At 47.8% G+C, this 18,211-nt stretch overlaps 1 protein-coding gene across 1 annotated transcript; it reads left to right on the forward strand.

Annotated features, from left to right (window-relative positions):
• Nucleotides 1-5,716: 5,716 nt before the first annotated feature.
• LOC135571469 (mucin-2-like) lies at nt 5,717-17,724 on the forward strand. The gene is made up of 5 exons (XM_065017922.1): nt 5,717-5,899; nt 13,733-14,660; nt 15,550-16,083; nt 16,191-16,784; nt 17,699-17,724. Exons 1-5 carry the CDS (start codon nt 5,717-5,719, stop codon nt 17,722-17,724), a joined length of 2,265 nt encoding a protein of 754 aa, XP_064873994.1.
• The last annotated feature ends 487 nt before the right edge of the window (nt 17,725-18,211 follow it).

Raw genomic sequence — 18,211 nt, forward strand, 5'->3', positions numbered from 1 at the left:
AGCTTCAATGCCATACAATCCTCCTTCCGTGGCCTCCAACTGCTCTTCAACGCAAATAAAATTAAATGCATGCTATTCAACCGATCATTGCCCGCACCTGCCCGCCCATCCAACATCACTACTCTAGACGGCTCTGACTTAGAATACGTGGATAACTACAAATACTTAGGTGTCTGGCTGGACTGTAAACTCTCCATCCAGACTCACATTAAGCATATCCAAACAAAAATTAAATCTAGAATTGGCTTCCTATTTTGGAACAAAGCTTCCTTCACTCATGCTGCCAAACATACCCTCGTAAAACTGACCATCCTACCGATCCTTGACTTCGGCGATGTCATCTATAAAATTGCCTCCAATATTCTACTCAGCAAACTGGATGTAGTCTATCACAGTGCCATCCGTTTTGTCACCAAAGCCCTATATACTACCCACCACTGCGACCTGTACGCTCTCGTTGGCTGGCTCTCGCTTCATACTCGTCGCCAAACCCACTGGCTACAGGTTATCTACAAGTCTCTGCTAGGTAAAGCCCCGCCCTATCTCAGCTCACTGGTCACCATAGCAGCACCCACTCGTAGCACACGCTCCAGCAGGTATATCTCAATGGTCACCCCCAAAGCCAATTCCTCGTTTGGTCGCCTTTCCTTCCAGTTCTCTGCTGCCACTGACTGGAACGAACTGCAAAAATCACTGAAGCTGGAGATTCCCATCTCCCTCACTAGCTTTAAGAACCATCTGTCAGAGCAGCTCACAGATCACTGCACCTGTTCATAGCCCATCTGTATACAGCCCATCTATCTACCTCATCCCCTGTATTTATTTATTTTGCTCCTTTTGCACCACATTATCTCTACTTGCACATCCATCTTTTGCACATCTACCATTCCAGTGTTTAATTGCCATATCGTAATTACTTCGCCACCATGACCTATTTATTGCCTTATTTGACCTTATTTGCACTCACTGTATATAGACTTTGTTTTTTTTTCTACTGTATTATTGACTGTATGTTTCGTTCATTCCATGTATAACTCTGTGTGTGAGTAATTCCATGTGTAACTCTGTGTTGTTGGATGTGTCGAACTGCTATGCTTTATCTTGGCCAGGTCGCAGTTGCAAATGAGAACTTGTTCTCAACTAGCTTACCTGGATAAATAAAGGTGAAATAAAATAAAAAATAAAAATCACTGAGCCTGAACATGGTAAGGATCTGTGTCTCTGCTTCGTATTTCTGACAGAGTAGAGATAATCAGCCAATTAAGTATTCTCTGATTATGCCCAGATAGCAATTTACTCTGCTTTCTTTTTTCCAATGTTGTAAATATAATCCTTTGATTGGTTCATGATTTTTAAAATGTTGATTCTTTCTTTTGAAGCAGTGCTGGTGTCAGCTTGGTAGGTTAGGTCCAACACCAGCTGACTGAGAGGGCTCATTTCTGGGCTCAGCTCTTGGGTTTGAAACGCTTGACATTGGAGACTTGAGGGTGAGAGAGGGTCAAAAATAATGTTTTGCAGCGTCTAGACTAGCGTACTGCTGTCTTAGGCCCTACTATCTCCAAATATTCCAGTGCACCTGTATAATGAAATCCATTCTAATCATCAAAACATTGTCATGATCTGATACAAATCTTAGCAATAAGGGTGTTTGGTGTTTTGCTGGCATTGTTGTCACGAAACATCAAACCCGTTCTACAACAATCTAAGACGTCTTGGGGTTAGCTTTCTTTTTTTTGTGATAAAAACATTGTAAATATTGGTTAGACAGGTACTAATGGAAAAAGGGTTCTCTTTCTAAACTAATAAAACAAATAAGAGATTCATATTGATCATCTGAGTAAATTTCAATAATGAATAACATTAATATCTGGTGGTAAAATCAGTCCTTTATCGTTGTTACGAATCCCTTTTGGCCCGACAGTCTAGGGGGGATGGTAATGAGACCCGTAACATAACTCATGCAAATTATTATTGTGACAAAGTAAAAGTGTGCACGAAATAACCACGACAACAGAAATCTACCGTCAAACTCTAGGTTTATTTATAAACACACGGTAATGGGGGGAGCAGGAAAAGGGGCTGAGCTGGACCCAAGGAAAGAAACAATAAGTATTCAAAAACACCCCTAAGCTAGACTAGCCTACTTTAACAACAGCTAACTAACCAACCAAAAATACAGTTGGTGGTCCGCCCAGTTCTAACTAGTGTATTTAACAAAGTTCACCTACGGGTAGTGTATGCCCATGGGCGACTTGTCTTGGTTTCCCCCTTTTCCCACCAGCAACAAACAAACACCATAACCAAAAACAATACTCACAGGTGATGACAAAGTGCTATGGAGGTGCTTTAAACAAAAGAGAGGTTAAGACACAAAGCGAGAGTGAAACACAGAGACCTACAGACATGGCATTTACAGAGAGATTGAGCTAGAGATTGCTCTAGAGCAAACAAATGATGGGGTTTTTAAACCATGGGGAAGGAACTGTGATAGGATAGGAAGTAGGAGGAGGTGTGTCTTCTGATTGATGATTGATTGTTGACTGATTGGGGAGTGATGGTTTTCACCTGTGAGGGGAGAAGGAGAGAAAAGAAACACACACAGGATACACACACACACAGGATAACTGTATCCGTAACAATCGTGATCTTGCCCACATTCTGATGGTGCCCACATTCTGATCTTGCCCACATTCTGATCTTGCCCACATTCTGATGGTGCCCACATTCTGATCTTGCCCACATTCTGATGGTGCCCACATTCTGATCTTGCCCACATTCTGATCTTTCCCACATTCTGATGGTGCCCACATTCTAATCTTGCCCACATTCTGATGGTGCCCACATTCTGATCTTGCCCACATTCTGATCTTGCCCACATTCTGATGGTGCCCACATTCTGATCTTGCCCACATTCTGATCTTTCCCACATTCTGATGGTGCCCACATTCTGATGGTGCCCACATTCTGATCTTGCCCACATTCTGATGTTGCCCACATTCTGATCTTGCCCACATTCGGATGGTGCACACATTCTGATCTTGCCCACATTCTGATGGTGCCCACATTCTGATCTTGCCCACATTCTGATGGTGCCCATATTCTGATGGTGCCCACATTCTGATCTTGCCCACATTCTGATGGTGCCCACATTCCGATCTTGCCCACATTATGATCTTGCCCACATTCTGATGCTGCCCACATTCTGATGGTGCCCACATTCTGATCTTGCCCACATTCTGATCTTTCCCACATTCTGATGGTGCCCACATTCTGATCTTGCCCACATTCTGATGGTGCCCACATTCTGATCTTGCCCACATTCTGATCTTGCCCACATTCTGATGGTGCCCACATTCTGATCTTGCCCACATTCTGATGGTGCCCACATTCTGATGGTGCCCACATTCTGATCTTGCCCACATTCTGATCTTTCCCACATTCTGATGGTGCCCACATTCTGATCTTGCCCACATTCTGATGGTGCCCACATTCTGATGGTGCCCATATTCTGATCTTGCCCACATTCGGATGGTGCACACATTCTGATCTTGCCCACATTCTGATGGTGCCCACATTCTGATCTTGCCCACATTCTGATGGTGCCCATATTCTGATGGTGCCCACATTCTGATCTTGCCCACATTCTGATGGTGCCCACATTCCGATCTTGCCCACATTCTGATGCTGCCCACATTCTGATGGTTCCCACATTCTGAACTTGCCCACATTCTGATCTTGCCCACATTCTGATGGTGTCCACATTCTGATCTTGCCAACATTCTGATGGTGTCCACATTCTGATGGTGCCCACATTCAAGCTGTTGAATCTACACATGGTATAAAAATATCTCTCTTATCTGTCCACTGTCACCATTGTGACCAGATTTCCTTGTGTAACGGTGTGATTAAGTTGTTAAATTCCGGCATAAAATGGTTATTATGCCACCTCCTGGTTGATTAGTGTGTTTACGTTGTCTAATACACTCAGTGATAAAAATATGGGCTTCTGGGTAATCCACAGCATATTTATGGAGAGTTGCTGTGGAAATTGAATGGTCCCGGGATAGAAATTTATAAGGTTGACATTATGTCATAAAATCAACATTTAACATCGTACATTAGCAATTTATGTAATTAGTAACTAATGTTGTTGGTTTGGCGTCAAATAAGCCACTCTTTGTATGTTATTTGCTGAAGCTCAATTTGCCATTTGGGTTTTATGCTTTATGTTTTATGAATTTATGAGCACCAGCTAGCAGTGTATTAGCCTGGTTCTGTTAGCTGAGGAAAATATGTGATACATTCTAGGTGTTATATTTCTTTGCCACAAGAGCGTGACATTGAGTCATTTTTCAGGTTCATTTTATGTATTTTGAATACTAAAATGGATGATAGTTTATTCTGTTGTGAATATGAAATTACACATGGAAACATTATATATTTTTTATTATAGTAAATTTGGAATTATTAGAAATGGTTAAATCCACTATTTGATCACAATGACTTTGAAAGACATTTAAATTGTTCTTTTGCCAGTATATTATACAGCAGATATATGGAGAATTACTGTGGGAGTGCTATTATATCCCGTCTAATACTCATCATTCATCCATACTGTGTGTGTCCCATGATCGCAGCTTTGGAAATAAAATAACTATCCATCCATTACTCCTTCCTGTGTTGACACACCGACTTGAGGGATGGGATCAGGAAGGTCACATTGGTGCCGTGACCCGGATCATCAATCAAGATTGGTGTTCCTCATCAAACTGATAGGACATCTTCTCAGAGTCTCCAGGCAGCGAGAGGAAACACAACAAGCTGTAACGCTGATACAACACTGATGCATCTGTCATTTGATATGATTTTTTTCTTTCATTCATTACAATGAATTTCAAACGTATTGGTTGTTCAGATCTGCTTACACCTGTCAATGTTGGTAGGGGAAGAGGTGTGTTGAGGTCACCTATTCCTTTCCCAACTGGTTGTCCTAGTGTGTGTGGTGATGTCAATGGTAGTGAAATTGCAGGGGAAGTTGCTTTAGTCAGTGGGGACAATGCAGCTTCTCATGGTCATCATGCAGTCAACTCACCTAGGCCCGAGGTTGTTGGCACCTCCACTCCTAACCACAACGACGATTGAGTGCTAATAGGCCAGATGAGTACCATAGTCCGAACAAATAGGATAGTAGCTAGCTTATAGCATTATCATGCACTTCAGCTCTATTAGCCCAACAGGAGCTACAGCCACAGGCCAAAGTGAACAAAGACAGAGACCTGACCCTCCAGTTAGCCAAGTTCTAGACTTCTCCCAAGTCCAAGCAGTCACCCAAAGAAAAGTCTAAGAACCACCTTCCTTTAGAGGGGAGAGATCAGACACAGTTAACTCTGATGAATGGGAAGAGGCCATGACAAACGTAATTAAAAAGGGACACATGAAAATAGAGGAGCAGGCCGAAGAGATTCTCATCCATCTCAAGGGAAGAGCAAAAGATGTAGTCAAAATGGAAAATAAAAAATAGTGACATTGGCATTCTAGCTAACCCAGATAACATCTATAGTGTCCTCAGGAAGCACTTTAGCTGCAGTCAATATTCAAATATTCCACTCCAAGTTTTCTACATGACTCTACCCAAAGAACAGGAGGACCCATATGAATACTAGGCCTGAAGGAACATGGTAAGGCAAATGAGGATCTTAGTACGGACATCACACGGATGTTCATCAGGAACTGCCCCAGCAAAGAACTAGCCTTCACGTTCAGAGCCAACGCAATGTACAAATGGTCTGCACCTGAAGTACAAGATGTGTTAAACGACTACCATGCAGAGATGAGTTTCAAAGCCACCGCAAAAGTGCACAGAGAAACGAGTGAGAGATTCACTGTGAACAGAGTCGAGGTTAGTTCCACTTCAGTCCCATCTGCAGATATACAGGAGCCACAGCAACTTAAGAGCTCAGATCACTCTGCTCTAGAGAGAGTAATTGATATGCTAGAGAAGGTATTGCTGTGTGGCCCTAGCCCAGTTCAGATCTTAGGGAAACGGACTGCTAGTATTCTACCCAAGATTAAATGCCTGAATGCCACACCATGTTCTGTGTGCAATGATTGGACTCACTCTGCCCATCTCTTGCCCCACCAGGCCACGCCCTAGCTGCACTCAGAGAAAATGCATTTTTCTCAATGATGGATTTCACGTCAGGCTTCTATAACGTTCCTTTACACGAAGAGGACAAGAAGTATATTGCGTTTTCACAACCGTTTGGACTCCATGAATACAATAGGTTACCACAGGGCCTGTCGAACAGTCCAACTATCATGCGTATGATTACATTTACATTTAAGTCATTTAGCAGACGCTCTTATCCAGAGCGACTTACAAATTGGTGCTTTCACCTTATGACATCCAGTGGAACAGCCACTTTACAATAGTGCATCTAGGTCTTTTAAGGGGGGAGGGGGGGAGAAGGATTACTTTATCCTATCCTAGGTATTCCTGAAAGAGGTGGGGTTTCAGGTGTCTCCGGAAGGTGGTGATTGACTCCGCTGTCCTGGCGTCGTGAGGGAGTTTGTTCCACCATTGGGGGGCCAGAGCAGCGAACAGTTTTGACTGGGCTGAGCGGGAACTGTACTTCCTCAGTGGTAGGGAGGCGAGCAGGCCAGAGGTGGATGAACGCAGTGCCCTTGTTTGGGTGTAGGGCCTGATCAGAGCCTGGAGGTACTGAGGTGCCGTTCCCTCACAGCTCCGTAGGCAAGCACCATGGTCTTGTAGCGGATGCGAGCTTCAACTGGAAGCCAGTGGAGAGAGCGGAGGAGCGGGGTGACGTGAGAGAACTTGGGAAGGTTGAACATCAGACGGGCTGCGGCGTTCTGGATGAGTTGTAGGGGTTTAATGGCACAGGCAGGGAGCCCAGCCAACAGCGAGTTGCAGTAATCCAGACGGGAGATGACAAGTGCCTGGATTAGGACCTGCGCCGCTTCCTGTGTGAGGCAGGGTCGTACTCTGCGGATGTTGTAGAGCATGAACCTACAGGAACGGGCCACCGCCTTGATGTTATTTGAGAACGACAGGGTGTTGTCCAGGATCACGCCAAGGTTCTTAGCGCTCTGGGACGAGGACACAATGGAGTTGTCAACCGTGATGGCGAGATCATGGAACGGGCAGTCCTTCCCCGGGAGGAAGAGCAGCTCCGTCTTGCCGAGGTTCAGCTTGAGGTGATGATCCGTCATCCACACTGATATGTCTGCCAGACATGCAGAGATGCGATTCGCCACCTGGTCGTCAGAAGGGGAAAGGAGAAGATTAATTGTGTGTCGTCTGCATAGCAATGATAGGAGAGACCATGTGAGGTTATGACAGAGCCAAGTGACTTGGTGTATAGCGAGAATAGGAGAGGGCCTAGAACAGAGCCCTGGGGGACACCAGTGGTGAGAGCACGTGGTGAGGAGACGGATTCTCGCCACGCCACCTGGTAGGAGCGACCTGTCAGGTAGGACGCAATCCAAGCGTGGGCCGCGCCGGAGATGCCCAACTCGGAGAGGGTGGAGAGGAGGATCTGATGGTTCACAGTATCGAAGGCAGCCGATAGGTCTAGAAGGATGAGAGCAGAGGAGAGAGAGTTAGCTTTAGCAGTGCGGAGCGCCTCCGTGATACAGAGAAGAGCAGTCTCAGTTGAATGACTAGTCTTGAAACTGGACTGATTTGGATCAAGAAGGTCATTCTGAGAGAGATAGCGGGAGAGCTGGCCAAGGACGGCACGTTCAAGAGTTTTGGAGAGAAAAGAAAGAAGGGATACTGGTCTGTAGTTGTTGACATCGGAGGGATCGAGTGTAGGTTTTTTCAGAAGGGGTGCAACTCTCGCTCTCTTGAAGACAGGAGGGACGTAGCCAGCGGTCAGGGATGAGTTGATGAGCGAGGTGAGGCAAGGGAGAAGGTCACCGGAGATGGTCTGGAGAAGAGAGGAGGGGATAGGGTCAAGCGGGCAGGTTGTTGGGCGGCCGGCCGTCACAAGACGCGAGATGTCATCTGGAGAGAGAGGGGAGAAAGAGGTCAGAGCACAGGGTAGGGCAGTGTGAGCAGAACCAGCGGTGTCGTTTGACTTAGCAAATGAGGATCGGATGTCGTCGACCTTCTTTTCAAAATGGTTGACGAAGTCATCTGCAGAGAGGGAGGAGGGGGGGGAGGATTCAAGAGGGAGGAGAAGGTGGCAAAGAGCTTCCTAGGGTTAGAGGCAGATGCTTGGAATTTAGAGTGGTAGAAAGTGGCTTTAGCAGCAGAGACAGAGGAGGAAAATGTAGAGAGGAGGGAGTGAAAGGATGCCAGGTCCGCAGGGAGGCGAGTTTTCCTCCATTTCCGCTCGGCTGCCCGGAGCCCTGTTCTGTGAGCTCGCAATGAGTCGTCGAGCCACGGAGCGGGAGGGGGAGGACCAAGCCGGCCTGGAGGATAGGGGACATAGAGAGTCAAAGGATGCAGAAAGGGAGGAGAGGAGGGTTGAGGAGGCAGAATCAGGAGATAGGTTGGAGAAGGTTTGAGCAGAGGAAGAGATGATAGGATGGAAGAGGAGAGAGTAGCGGGGGAGAGAGAGCGAAGGTTGGGACGGCGCGATACCATCCGAGTAGGGGCAGTGTGGGAAGTGTTGGATGAGAGCGAGAGGGGAAAAGGATACAAGGTAGTGGTCGGAGACTTGGAGGGGAGTTGCAATGAGGTTAGTGGAGGAACAGCATCTAGTAAAGATGAGGTCGAGCGTATTGCCTGCCTTGTGAGTAGGGGGAAGGTGAGAGGGTGAGGTCAAAAGAGGAGAGGAGTGGAAAGAAGGAGGCAGAGAGGAATGAGTCAAAGGTAGACGTGGGGGAGGTTAAAGTCGCCCAGAACTGTGAGAGGTGAGCCGTCCTCAGGAAAGGAGCTTATCAAGGCATCAAGCTCATTGATGAACTCTCCGAGGAACCTGGAGGGCGATAAATGATAAGGATGTTAAGCTTGAAAGGGCTGGTAACTGTGACAGCATGGAATTCAAAGGAGGCGATAGACAGATGGGTAAGGGGAGAAAGAGAGAATGACCACTTGGGAGAGATGAGGATCCCGGTGCCACCACCCCGCTGACCAGAAGCTCTCAGGGTGTGCGAGAGCACGTGGGCGGACGAAGAGAGAGCAGTAGGAGTAGCGGTGTTGTCTGTGGTGATCCATGTTTCCGTCAGAGCCAAGAAGTCGAGGGACTGGAGGGAGGCATAGGCTGAGATGAACTCTGCCTTGTTGGCCGCAGATCGGCAGTTCCAGAGGCTACCGGAGACCTGGAACTCCACGTGGGTCGTGCGCGCTGGGACCACCAGATTAGGTGGCCGCGGCCATGCGGTGTGGAGCGTTTGTATGGTCTGTGCAGAGAGGAGAGAACAGGGATAGACAGACACATAGTTGACAGGCTAGAGAAGAGGCTACGCTAATGCAGAGGAGATTGGAATGACAAGTGGACTACACGTCTCGAATGTTCAGAAAGTTAAGCTTACGTAGCAAGAATCTAATTGACTAAAATGATTAAAATGATACAGTACTGCTGGGGTAGGCTAGCTGCGTTGTTGACACTACCCTAATCAAGTCGTACCGTTGAGTGTGAAGTTTCTACAATGCTGCTTTTCGGGAGCTAGCTGGCTAGCTAGCAGTGTTGGTTACGTTACGTTGCGTTAGGAGAACGACAATAGCTGGCTAGCTAACCTAGAAAATCGCTCTAGACTACACAATTATCTTTGAAACAAAGACGGCTATGTAGCTAGCTATGTAGCTAGCTACGATCAAACAAATCACACTGTTGGGACTGTAATGAAATGAAATGAAAATGTGATACTACCTGTGGAGCGAAGCGGAATGCGACCGGAATGCGAAAGTTCTATTCAGTAGACGTTGGCTGGCTATTGGCTAGCTAGGAGTGTCTCCTACGTTAAGGACGACAAAATAGCTGGCTAGCTAACCTCGGTGAATTAAGATAATCACTCTAAGACTACACACTCTAAACTACACAATTATCTTGGATACGAAGACAGCAAAGACAACTATGTAGCTAGCTAATACTACACTAATCAAGTCGTTCAGTTGAGTGTGATAGTTACTACAGTGCTACGGTAGCCGGTGAACGTATGCTAGCTGGCTAGCTGCTAGGCAGATAGGAGGACGACGAAATACGATAATAACGCAATTATCACTCTAAGACTCCACACTCTAAACTACACAATTATCTTGGATACGAAGACAGCAAAGACAACTATGTAGCTAGCTAACACTACACTAATCAAGTCGTTCAGTTGAGTGTGATAGTTACTACAGTGCTACGGTAGACGGTGAACGTGTTGGGCAGATAGGAGACGACGAAATACGATAATTACCCAATTATCTTTGATACAACGACGACTATGTAGCTAGCTAAGAAGAAATTGCTAAGATTAGACAAATCAGACCGTTGTACTATAATGAAATGTAATGAAATGTAATGAAAAAGTTATACAACCTGCAGACCGAAGCGCGGATGCGACCGGCTCGCTCCAACCCGGAGCGTGTGTTGACTCACGGACTTGAGGGACGGGACCAGGAAGGTCACAATTGTAAGCAAATTATTTGATATTTTTCCTAAGTAAAATTTATTTTAAGATACAGTACATATTGATGCCACCTGTCAATGATTTTAGAGGGCAGGACAATGGTGATTTAAATGGTTTCAGTCTTCAGAGCAATCACACACAGGGCTCCCAAGTGGCGCAGCGGTCTAAGGTTGTCACGATCGTTGTTGTAAGAATCTAACCAAAGTGCAGCGTGGAATGGTTTCATCATCTTTATTCGAGTGAAACGCACAGAAAACAATAAAAAGCCAAATGAACATGAAGCTATGCAGTGATCACAAGCAACAATACATAAACAAGATCCCACAAAAACCCAGTGGGTAAAGGCTGCCTAAATATGATCCCCAATCAGAGACAACGATAGACAGCTGCATCTGATTTGGAACCATACCAGGCCAACATAGAAATAGAAAATCTAGAGTACCCACCTTAGTCACAACCCGACCTAACCAAATTAGAGAATAAAAGGCTCTTTAACCTGTTGCTTCTACTCGGGATGCTTGCGTCCCAACTAGAGCTCTGGAAATGCAAATGCGCTACGCTAAATGCTAATAGTATTAGTTAAAACTCAAAAGTTCATTAAAATACACATGCAGGGTATCAAATTAAAGCTACACTCGTTGTGAATCCAGGCAACAAGTCAGATTTTTAAAATGTTTTTCGGCGAAAGCATGAGAAGCTATTATCTGATAGCATGTAACACCCAAAAAGACCCACAGGGGACGTAAACAAAATAATTAGCATTTCGGCGTTACACAAACCGCACAATAAAATAGAAAACATTCATTACCTTTCACCATCTTCTTTGTTGGCACTCCTAGATGTCCCATAAACACTATTTGGGTCTTTATTTCGATTAAATCGGTCCATATAAAGCCTAGATATCGTTATATGTAGACTGTGTGATAAACGAAAAAAACATTGTTTCAAAACGTAACGTCATTTTTTAAAATTCAAAAAGTCGACGATAAACTTTCACAAAACACTTCGAAATACGTTTGTAATGCAACTTTAGGTATTAGTAAACGTTAATAAGCGATAAAATTCATCAGGAGGCGATGTAAAGATCATTAGCTGTCCGTCTGGAAAAATGTCCGGCTAGAAACTCAACGAAAATATCCGGTCCTAGACCATAGGAGATACGGTGCCCTGCATGTGTTTGACCAAGAAAAAACTCGAAGGGAAATGACAAGACTCTAGACACCGTGTGGAAGCTGTAGGTACTGCAACCTCAGTCAATTAATTGTGGTTCACGTTTATCAATGGGTTCAAGTAGCGCATGGATATATTTTCCCATTTTCAGTGATCAGTTTTTCCTGTGCTTTTCAATGTAAATGCCGTTCTGTTAAAGCCACAGCAGTGATTTAACCAGTTTTATAAACGTCTGAGTGTTTTCTATCCACACAGACTAAGCAAATGCATATACTATATTCCTGGCATGAGTAGCAGGGCGCTGAAATGTTGCGCGATTTTTAACAGAATGTTCAAAAAAGTAGAGGGTCGACTTAAGAGGTTAAGATCAGGGCGTGACAAAGGTACTACATATCTGTGCTAAATGTGTCCCTACAGACCCTGGTTCGATTCCAAGCTGCATCACACCTAGCCGTGATTGGAAGTCCCATAGGGCTGCACACAATTGACCCAGTGTTGTCTACAAAGCATGTGACAAATAACATTTGGGCTTATGACACCATGGTCTTGGAGGCTACTTTCACATTCAGTAGCCTGCTGTGTAGTTTTTGCCATTTATAGATGGTGGGATGAGGGTTTGCAGGGGATCCTTGAATGTTTCTGGCAAAGAAAATACGAGTCTACGTGAGTATCAGGATTTCAGGGATCCAAATGGGCTGAATACTAACTTTAGATCTGCAGGCTAAACTTATTTCAATTCAATCTATCATGGCAAACTCCCATCAATAACAATTGCTTTGCAAATGCATCTCAAGATTGAATTCTGCCCTATTCTTCCTAGGCATCTCCAAGTATGTGTTCCACATCTGCACTAACACGCCTGTTTCAAATATTCCACTTATAATGGCCTTAAGTCTGGACCTTTAATATTTGAATATCGTGCTAATGCTGGGTTGGAATAAAATATACATACATGTTGTCTCTTGGCACAAGAGAGTGGAATGCATTATCATGGGAATTTAATATAAGAATCAATGATGATTAACTTGTATCAACCATTAGCTGCTTTGAAGTGATCATTTGATCATGGATTTCCCAACGTGCCTCTTTAAAAACAATGACATGTTATTGTTCTCAGAAAGCAGTCCTGAGCCATACTTTCCTGACTCCATAGACTATACGCAGTACACTGATATTTTTTCATGCAATTGTTTTTACTTGAGAAATACTGCACCCAACATCTTAGCTAGATGTAAAATGCGCGACTAAGATTTTGACCCCGGCAAAAAGTATTAAATTAATTATAGATTTCTTTATGCACCTTAGAATAATTCTGATTATTTTGAGGGAGTCACTATTTTGAGGAAGTGGCTATGATGCTACGGTGACTCAGGAGGGACAAACAACAGAACCTGCCAGGGTATTCAGTCATAGCCTCTAACATTTCTTAATTAGCTTTGGTGAAAAACAAGGTGAAATAAGGAAGTACATTCGTCCATTAAATATTTGAATAGTGTGTTAGTGCTTGGTTGGAATGAAAGCCTTGTATTTTGCAATCGGCACAAGAAAGAGTGTGTTATGGTTTATTTGGGGGACTTAATATTTAAAACTCAAATATTTAATATTTAGGTATTATTGAGGATTAATCCAATAACTCAAATAACTCATTCACAAAAGCGTTTGGGGATTTGCGTGTTGGCCATTTGGTGTGCTTAAATTAGGCCCTAAGGTTTAGGCTTAAACACTAATGCCAGATAGTTTTTTAAATCTATGAAGGAGAAAACCTATAGATATAAATTACACAACAATGATGATTCATTCATGGATTTTTAATGTATTATTTTCTCTTTATTCAACCAGAGCATACAGTGCCCATCCACCCCTCAACCAGACCGCCACCCATCCGCCCTCCAACCAGACCGCCACCCATCCGCCTCCAACCAGACCGCCACCCATCCGCCTCCAAATAGAGCTCCACCCATCCACCCTCCAACTGTAGACCAAATGCCACCCATCCGCCCTCCAACCAGACCGCCACCCATCCGCCCTCCAACCAGAGCTCCACCCATCCACCTCCAACCAGACCGCCACCCATCCACCCTCAGTACAACCAGACCGCCACCCATCCGCCCCCAACCAGACCGCCACCCATCCACCCTCCAACCAGACCGCCACCCATCCGCCCTCCAACCAGAGCTCCACCCATCCACCCTCCAACCAGACCATCTACCCATCCGCCCTGCAATGGCCAGACCGCCACCCATCCGTCCCAGGATCCAACCAGACTGCCACCCATCCGCCCAACCAGACCGCCACCCATCCGCCTCAACCAGACCGCCACCCATCCGCCCTCCAAAGCCAGAGCTCCACCCATTCCGCCACAGAAGACTCCAACCAGACCGCCACCCATCCGCCCTCCAACCAGAACCATAGTACCCATCCGCAGGTTTCCTCCAACCAGACCGCCACCCATCCCCCTCCAACCCAGACCGCCAAATCCTTCCGCCCTCCAACCAGACCGATATTGTCACCCATCCGCATTGATTGGTGTAATATTCCTCCAATTTCAGACCGCCACCCATCCGCCCTCAAAATGGCCAGACCGTCCACCCATCCGCCCTCCAACCAGACCGCCACCCATCCGCCCTCCAACCAGACCGACCCATCTCTGCCTCTGGGAGACAGACTGCCACCCATCCGCACCTCCAACCAGACCGCCAGCCCATCCGCCATCCAACCAGGACCGCCAGAGTTCCCATGCCCATGCCAGGACCAGGGCCGCCCTCCAACCAGACCGCCACCCAATCCTGCCTCCAACCAGACCGCCACCCATCCGCCTCCAACCAGACTGCTGCCACCCATCCGCCCCTCCAACCAGAGCTCCACCCATCCGCCCTCCAACCAGACCGCCACCCATCCACCCTCCAGTTGAGACCGCCACCCATCCGCCCTCCAACCAGACCGCCACCCATCCACCCTCCAACCAGACCGCCACCCATCCACCCTCCAACCAGACCTGCTTTGTTTTGTCCCATCCACCCATCCAACAGACCGAACCCATCCGCCCTCCAACCAGACCGCCACCCATCCACCTCCAATTTAGACCGCTACACCCATCCACCCTCCAACAAGACCGCCACCCATCCACCCTCCAACCAGACCGCCACCCATCCGCCTCCAACCCTCCACCCATCCGCCTCCAAAACAGAGCTCCACCCATCCACCCTCTGTGGCCAGACCATTTTATATATAGCCACCCATCCGCCCTCCAACCAGACCGCCACCCATCCACCCTCCAACCAGACCGCCACCCATCCGCCCTCCAACCAGACCGATCACCCATCCGCCCCTCCAACCAGACCGTGACCCATCCGCCTGCTCCATTACCAGAGCTCCACCCATCCGCCCTCCAACCAGAGCTCCACCCATCCACCCTCCAACCAGACCGCCACCCATCCGCCCTCCAACCAGATCACGCCACCCATCCGCCCTCCAACCAGACCGCCACCCATCCATAGCCCTCCAATTTTTCAGAGCTCCACCCATCCGCCCTCCAACCAGAGCGCCACCCATCCTCCTCCAACCAGACCGCCACCCATCCGCCATCCAACCAGAGTGCCACCCATCCACCCTCCAACCAGACCGCCACCCAACCGCCCTCCAACCAGAGCGCCACCCATCCGCCCTCCAACCAGAGCGCCACCCATCCGCCTAGGCTCCAACCAGAGCGCCACCAAATATTTAATATTTAGGTATTATTGAGCCAATCCAATCCGCCCTCCAACCAGAGCGCCACCCATCCGCCACTCCAACCAGAAGGAGAAAACCGCCACAACCGCCTCCAACCAGACCGCCATGATGATTCAACCGCTCTCCAACCAGACATCGCCACCCATCCGCCCTCCAACCAGACCGCCACCCATCCGCCCTCCAACCAGACCGCCACCCATCCGCCCTCCAACCAGACCGCCACCCATCCGCCCTCCAACCAGAGCTCCACCCATCCACCCTCCAACCAGACCGCCACCCATCCACCCTCCAACCAGACCGCCACCCATCCGCCCTCCAACCAGACCGCCACCCATCCACCCTCCAACCAGACCGCCACCCATCCACCCTCCAACCAGACCGCCACCCATCCACCCTCCAACCAGACCGCCACCCATCCACCCTCCAACCAGACCGCCACCCATCCGCCCTCCAACCAGACCTCCACCCATCCACCCTCCAACCAGACCGCCACCCATCCACCCTCCAACCAGACCGCCACCCATCCGCCCTCCAACCAGAACCAGCTCCACCCATCCACCCTCCAACCAGACCGCCACCCATCCGCCCTCCAACCAGACCGCCACCCATCCGCCCTCCAACCAGACCGCCACCCATCCGCCCTCCAACCAGACCGCCACCCATCCGCCCTCCAACCAGACCGCTCCACCCATCCACCCTCCAACCAGACCGCCACCCATCCGCCCTCCAACCAGAGCGCCACCCATCCGCCCTCCAACCAGACCGCCACCCATCCGCCCTCCAACCAGACCGCTCCACCCATCCGCCCTCCAACCAGAGCGCCACCCATCCTCCCTCCAACCAGACCGCCACCCATCCGCCATCCAACCAGAGCGCCACCCATCCACCCTCCAACCAGACCGCCACCCATCCGCCCTCCAACCAGAGTGCCACCCATCCACCCTCCAACCAGAGCGCCACCCATCCGCCCTCCAACCAGAGCGCCACCCATCCGCCCTCCAACCAGAGCGCCACCCATCCGCCCTCCAACCAGAGCGCCACCCATCCGCCCTCCAACCAGAGCGCCACCCATCCGCCCTCCAACCAGAGCGCCACCCATCCGCCCTCCAACCAGACCGCCACCCAACCGCCCTCCAACCAGAGCGCCACCCATCCGCCCTCCAACCAGAGCGCCACCCATCCGCCCTCCAACCAGACCGCAACCCATCCACCCTCCAACCAGAGTGCCACCCATCCACCCTCCAACCATAGCGCATTTCATGACCCTAAACCTTCCCGCCCTGTGGATATAACCACAGAAGGTATTTTTCTTTACTGTCTTACAATCTAGTCTTACTCGCCCTACAGACGATTCACCTCTCCTCTCTTGACACTAACAATGGATTCAAACTGAGCAAATAAGAAATGAATCTCTGTCTTTGTTGTTGAGTGTTCCAACTACTTTTTGCCTCGAATTAGTCCTTTTAAAAGGTTTTTCTTGATAAGCCCTTGTTGTTAGAACTACATTGTACAGTTCCATTGGCACCCATGAATAAAAGCAACTGTGAATTGTTGGAGGGAACCATTAAGGAGAGAGCTGAGCTATAAATAGGTCTGGTTGCAAGGCTGAAATAGCAAGGGCATGCACATTAAGAGAAGATGACACCCAGGCCTCATGACACAAAGCTATACTCTATTTTTGAAAGAGTACATTAACCAAGACCATACGAACATTTATGACAGCTGGACATACTATGGTCAGCAGGATACAGAAAGAAAGATGGAAGCAAGATAACTGATGACTAACACGTGAAACATAAGCATGCAATGCATACATTATCTTTAGAACATGGAAAGAGTTCTACAATCATTATAACCTAACCAAAAGCAGATATTAGCGTTAGTGGGCGTGAACTAGCTCTGAGATGAGGAGAAAATAATAAAAGGTCAAGGGGAGCTATTTTTATATAGAGGGAGGGGACTTCTGTATACTTCCGGCCCGTCCTTGGACACTGTGCTATCTAACCTCCAAACGAGCTTCAATGCCATACAACACTCCTTCCATGTTCTCCAACTGTTCTTAAACGCTAGTAAAACCAAATGCATGCTTTTCAACCTTTCGCTGCCTGCACCCGCACGCCCGACTAGCATCACCACCCTGGATTGTTCCGACCTAGAATATGTGGACATCTATAAGTACCTAGGTGTCTGGCTAAACTGTAAACTCTCCTTCCAGACTCATATCAAACATCTCCAATCTAAAATCTAGAGTCCGCTTTCAATTCCGCAACAAAGCCTCCTTCACTCACGCCGCCAAACTTATCCTAGTAAAACTGACTATCCTACCGATCCTCGACCGGCGATGTCATCTACAAAATAGCTTCCAACACTCTACTCAGCAAACTGGATGCAGTTTATCACAGTGCCATCCATTTTGTTACTAAAGCACCTTATACCACCCACCACTGCGACCTGCATGCTCTATTCGGCTGGCCCTCGCTACATATTCGTCGCCAGACCCACTGGCTCCAGGTCATCTACAAGTCCATGCTAGGTAAAACTCCGCCTTATCTCAGTTCACTGGTCACAATGGCAGTTTTACTAGGGTAAGTTGGCGGCATGAGTGAAGGAGGCTTTGTTGCGGAATAGAAAGCCGACTCTAGATTTGATTTTCGATTGGAGATGTTTGATATGAGTCTGGAAGGAGAGTTTACAGTCTAGCCAGACACCTAGGTACTTATAGATGTCC

Source organism: Oncorhynchus nerka, linkage group LG1 (assembly GCF_034236695.1).
Source record: "Oncorhynchus nerka isolate Pitt River linkage group LG1, Oner_Uvic_2.0, whole genome shotgun sequence".
In the NCBI taxonomy this organism is placed as follows: Eukaryota; Metazoa; Chordata; class Actinopteri; order Salmoniformes; family Salmonidae; genus Oncorhynchus; species Oncorhynchus nerka.

What these genes read in the sequence shown, in the direction of transcription:
- LOC135571469 (XM_065017922.1), top strand. Translation starts at nt 5,717, where the DNA reads ATGTTCATCAGGAACTGCCCCAGCAAAGAACTAGCCTTCACGTTCAGA. An exon ending in CGCCACCCATCCACCCTCCA is followed by an intron (nt 14,661 to 15,549) that starts GTTGAGACCGCC and finishes CACTCCAACCAG; the next exon opens with AAGGAGAAAACCGCCACAAC. An exon ending in ATCCGCCCTCCAACCAGACC is followed by an intron (nt 16,084 to 16,190) that starts GCCACCCATCCG and finishes CCCTCCAACCAG; the next exon opens with ACCGCCACCCATCCGCCCTC.